A 5,069-nucleotide genomic window follows, 5' to 3' on the forward strand; every position below is an offset into this window, starting at 1 on the left:
GGGTGTAAGCGGCAATTATATATAATATATATGTATATATACCGTTGCACCTATTTATTTATGAACGTCTTCGATTTCTTCAAATATTTTGCAATATCTGCAGATGTACGTGATATTTTTGGACCTTTAGGGTGTGTACATACATAGAAGCACTGCTTCAAACCATTTTTCATACGTGGAACTCATTTTGTAAAAACAAAGTACGATTTTTAAATTTCTCTCAAAACTAACAAACTGCACAACGCGTATTGCGGAACCGAACTCTAAGTTTGAATTTTGCCGGTCACGCTTCTATTACACAGACTGTATGTACATACTTGCTTATCTCACTTAAATAATTTTTTTAACAACCTATCTACAGCTTTACGAACATATCAACTGGTGATAAGCACATAGGTACATACACGCCTATAACGACGTCAAGTAGAATACTTTTTACTAATTAAAATTAATTAAGGAATGACAGAAATAACGCACAGGTGATCAATTGCTAAGGTTACTGTAGTCTCGTCAATTTAAAAATAAAATGCAAAGTATTTCGTATCCAATCAGATATCATTTGTTAAAGTAAATTAAGAAACATTTTGCGACTGTGTCGCTAACAAAGCAAGTATCTGACGTCATTATTAAACCAACGAGTATATCTTATCATCAGAATGTGTATTCCCAAAGCTCATATCGCTCTCAGCTCATACGATAGTCTGGAAGAATTAGCGGGAAAGATGTATAAAACTGCACGATTGCGATTATGCAGTCAGTTATTACGCTGCGAACGCTAAAGAGCAGTAACGTCAGCAGAAGAAGCTAAACTTTTTAAATAAACCCGATATCAGAGAAATTAATTAAGATTTTTAAGTGATACAAACTATCCAATAATGTCGTCCAAATTAGTTTTATATGGCACTAAACTAAGTCCACCCGTTCGCGCCGTGCAGCTCACCCTCAAAGCACTTAATCTTGACTTTGAGTTTCGCGAATTGAATCTCTTTTCCAAAGATCAGTTCCAACCGGAATTCCTAAAGAAGAATCCCCAACATACAGTGCCTGCTCTAGAGGATGGTGAACACATAGTTGTGGACTCGCATGCTATTGCCGCCTATTTGGTGCGCAAGTATGGCAAGGATGATGCTCTCTATCCGAAAGATTTTCACGCACGCGCCATTGTTGATCAGCGTCTATACTATGAAGCAGCCACATTGTTTGCCACCTGCCTTAAGCAAATTACCAGTCCACTCTTTTACCAGAATGTCACTGAGGTGCCAAAAGAAAAATTCGATCAAATACGCGATGCCTACACTATGCTGGAGGAATTTCTCGCCAAAAGCACCTACGTAGCTGGGGAGAATTTGACAATTGCCGATTTCAGCATCGTTTCGACGGTGAGTTCATTCAATGCGGCCTTTGTGTCAGTCGATAAGAGCAAGTGGCCGAAATTGGCTGAATGGCTGAAACGTTTGGAATCATTGCCATACTATGCGGAGGCGAATGGGGCAGGTCTAAAGATGTATGCCGATTTAATTCTTAGTAAATTGCCAAAGCAATATGAGAAGCTGTGGAAGAAGGCATTGGAAGATATCAAAAGTAGCAAGCAGTGAGTGGCAAGTGTGAGATATGCACTAAAATGAATCATAGAGTCGATTTTTGCGATGGTCGTTAAAAATGTTAAGTAGTCATTATGCAATAATACATTTGTCTTAATTGAGAATTGTAAATAAATATTTGTGAGCTTATTTTTAACCGAGTAAATTGTATGGCATATGTATGAACTCGTTTTGCTTAAAATAAATTAAGCAAATGTATACACATAAATATTTATATTTACATATCGTCATCATCATTTCCAAGCCCCTTTGTGCCATTCAACTATAATGACTTTTGTCGTTGTGAAAGATGACGACATGCAATAAGGAATTAGGAAGCATTTCTTCCTTCTGTTGTTATCGTTAAACGAGCCTTCAACGGTGGCAGGTCGTTTCTAGATTGCTTTTCCACTATGCTAATATCGGGGTCACCTAATAGTAGACCCGCGAATTGTGATATTTGGGCGAGGACGCGCCACAGGGGGAGGGGTGTTAGATGAGGTGGTTTAAATCGGCATTTGAAGAGTTGTTTCCCCACTCCACTCTGGAATATCCTAAACGATTGTTGTTGACTTCTAAATTTTTAAGATTTATAGCCTGGCAGCCGAGAATCACTTCTGTATTACTTTTGTTAGCTGGTTTTTCCACTCGATTTCAACCACTTTTTTTCTTTTTCATTTTTAAAAATGTTCCCAGTTTGACCCTTTTCCATCACAAATTCTGTATTCTATTTTTAATACCACCTTGACCAAAAAGTTCACGGACCAACCGCCAGCGCCGCTCTAAGTCAACTGATTAGAGCTCCGTGATTAACATTCCTACCAAAATTATCGCCTTTGCTTTGAATTTATAACAGCGAGTTTGTATTAAATGTTGCGTTAAAATGGATTCAATGGCGCAAGCTCCTTAGAAATGTTGGGAAACTGTATCGGTGAAGATACTTAAAAAAAACTGCTTTCGAGTGGCATGAACGCTTCAGAAGAGTTCGTGAGTCCATCGAGGATGAAAAACGTAGTGGCAGACCGTTCACAACGAAAACTGATGAAAACATCAATAAAGTGAAAGAAAAGTTGATAAATAACCGAAAGTTAACCATCAGAGAACCAGAGAAGTTGAACATCGCTTATGGATCCGTTCAGGACATTGTATTTAGCAAACTTTATCCCAAAGGGCCTGAATTTTATGCAAAAAATGGGCCGTGTTGATATCGCCAAAGGCATGATTTCCAAGGCTGAATCTGACCCAACTTTCAGCAAAAACATCATTACGGGACCTAACGTTATTGTTCGTGACGAAACGTGAGTTTATTGGCTCGACCCTCAATCCAAACCACGTCGTTTTGAGTCAAAAAAGAAAAGAGTCAGCCATCGAATTCACCTGATACGACTACCTCTGATTTTTTTTTCGATTTGAGCGAGTCAAAAAACCACTACGGGGAATGTGTCTTAACAGCCGAAAAGAAGTAATAGAAAAACTGGAGAGAGCTCTCATGGCTTTACCGAAAATAGAGTTCCAGAGCTGGATCAAACGTTGTCGTATATGTTGCAGTTGATGGGGAGTGCTTTATTTCTTCCAATATAATTTTTTTTAACCGTTTTCAAATTTGTTGAAAGAGATGCATCGCATTCCAAAAATGCGAGAACGGCGTAATCGGTTTGGATGATTATTGCTTTGTTAAGTCCAATACAAGGCTGGTTCAGAAGCACAGAATTTTTGGAAAACACCAAAGAAAAAACCGGAAAATCGTCAAAATATATATTTTAACATATTTTATTGTTTTAGTTTCAACAACATAAATATTCCCCATAAATGTTAGCGGAATGCATGCTGAGGTGACAGTAACTGGCAGCATATAAACCCGGACCACTAAGATAACGTAGAACCAACTTTTGTGAGCATTTTTTATAACGAAGTGTCCTTTCATACATTATTTGTTAAAAAATTGCACTTCTTGCAAAAAAACTTCCTACCGTCGATATTGCAAAATCATAAAAATTAACAGGTTATTTTGCATTTTCATTGCTCACAGCATATTTTTGTTATTTTCCATATATATTTACATGCCTATGCAATGTTTAAATATTTTATTGGAAAAAATATGCAACATTTGACGACTTCCGAAATAGATGTATCCTGATTAAAGCGCAAAAATGTTTTTTTTTAGATTTAATTTTTATTTATAAACTATACATTTCTCTAAATCAACAACCTAAATACGTTCACTTTAACTCTGCCATGGCACGAGATGGAACGTGCAAAAGCTTACGTGCTGTCATCAATATGACTGCATTCAAGAGAAAGTACAAAGGAGATGATGTTTGATGCCACGCATCCCAATGACTAGCGCAGCAGCAATTCTAGTTTAAAAACCCCATGCTCTGGCCTTTGCGTTACCTATCAACAAATTATAATTTCAGACAATAGAAGTTTGCGTCATTCACATGGAGTTTCCGTGTTGAGCCCATAGACAATCGGGTGTCTCGTGCTCGTGAGACATTATCTTTTACTTATCTGTTGCTTCAACTTCGCAATTCTCTTTTGTTGTTGGCGGTGTAGTTCATATAGGGCAAAACTTCGTTGTTTGCAATTGCTTTACTTTTCAGTCTACAGCCACCAACAACATTGAGAAGAATGCAAGTTGCCTGAGCACGAGCGACTCAGTACCTCTCTCCTCTCCTCGGCCATGAGTTGCTGCAATAAAACTTGACCTGTGTAAACGCGGTCTCTACAATCAAAAAGATTTAAACCTCACAATTCTAATTAATATATTGTTGATCACAATGATTGAAGTTAGCAGGTTGATTGAGATTCAGTCCGTTATGAAGAATAATCAAATAAATTATAAGTGATATGAAGTTTAGTTCGCAAACGTAAAATAGTAGTTTTAAATAAAAATTGATTTAAACCATACCTTAAATATCTATGTATGTAAATAAGCTTCCGTATATCCTTTGAATTCACTTCCCTCATTAAATAATTTCTTTATTTATTCATGTGTCGATAGTGCTTAATAATCTTTTCCAAAAAGTAACTAATAGCTTAACTTTTCTAGTCAAAAAAAATCTTATTAGAGCAGTGAGCCGTAAGTCCTGGCAGCTAGTGCTCCTTTTATTGTAAAATAATAATTTAATGTTATTTCCCATATATGTATTAAAAAAAAAAAATAATAAAACTCTTTCCCAAGACCCATTCAAAGCTTTCCATAAAATTACACGCGTTCAAACCATTAGATGAGATTGGCAACTGATGGTTTCACTGTCCAAACAGGAATCTGAAGCTGCTGCAGCAACAGTATTCGGTTCTACATCACCGGAACGACCCGGATTTATATCCTACAAAGTACTGTTGAACTACTGTTATGCTATTACAACAATTGCAACAATGACTGTCACTTCAGGGGTACTACTAAAAATGTATTGGGTATATTTTATTGCGGTAAATGAACTTTATTCCCGCCATGCTGAAAAACCTTGAAGAATAAACAACAGA

At 36.9% G+C, this 5,069-nt stretch overlaps 1 protein-coding gene across 1 annotated transcript; it reads left to right on the forward strand.

Moving 5' to 3' along the window:
• Positions 1–518: 518 nt before the first annotated feature.
• On the forward strand, positions 519–1,796 carry LOC128866921 (glutathione S-transferase 1). The gene has a single exon (XM_054107975.1). The coding sequence runs from the start codon at positions 876–878 to the stop codon at positions 1,593–1,595; it is 720 nt and encodes a 239-aa protein (XP_053963950.1). The 5' UTR covers positions 519–875; the 3' UTR covers positions 1,596–1,796.
• Positions 1,797–5,069: the final 3,273 nt, after the last annotated feature.

Source organism: Anastrepha ludens, chromosome 6, assembly GCF_028408465.1.
Source record: "Anastrepha ludens isolate Willacy chromosome 6, idAnaLude1.1, whole genome shotgun sequence".
In the NCBI taxonomy this organism is placed as follows: Eukaryota; Metazoa; Arthropoda; class Insecta; order Diptera; family Tephritidae; genus Anastrepha; species Anastrepha ludens.

Bases quoted from the DNA above. Each gene is read 5' to 3' on its own strand.
- LOC128866921 (XM_054107975.1), top strand. From the start codon at position 876: ATGTCGTCCAAATTAGTTTTATATGGCACTAAACTAAGTCCACCCGTT.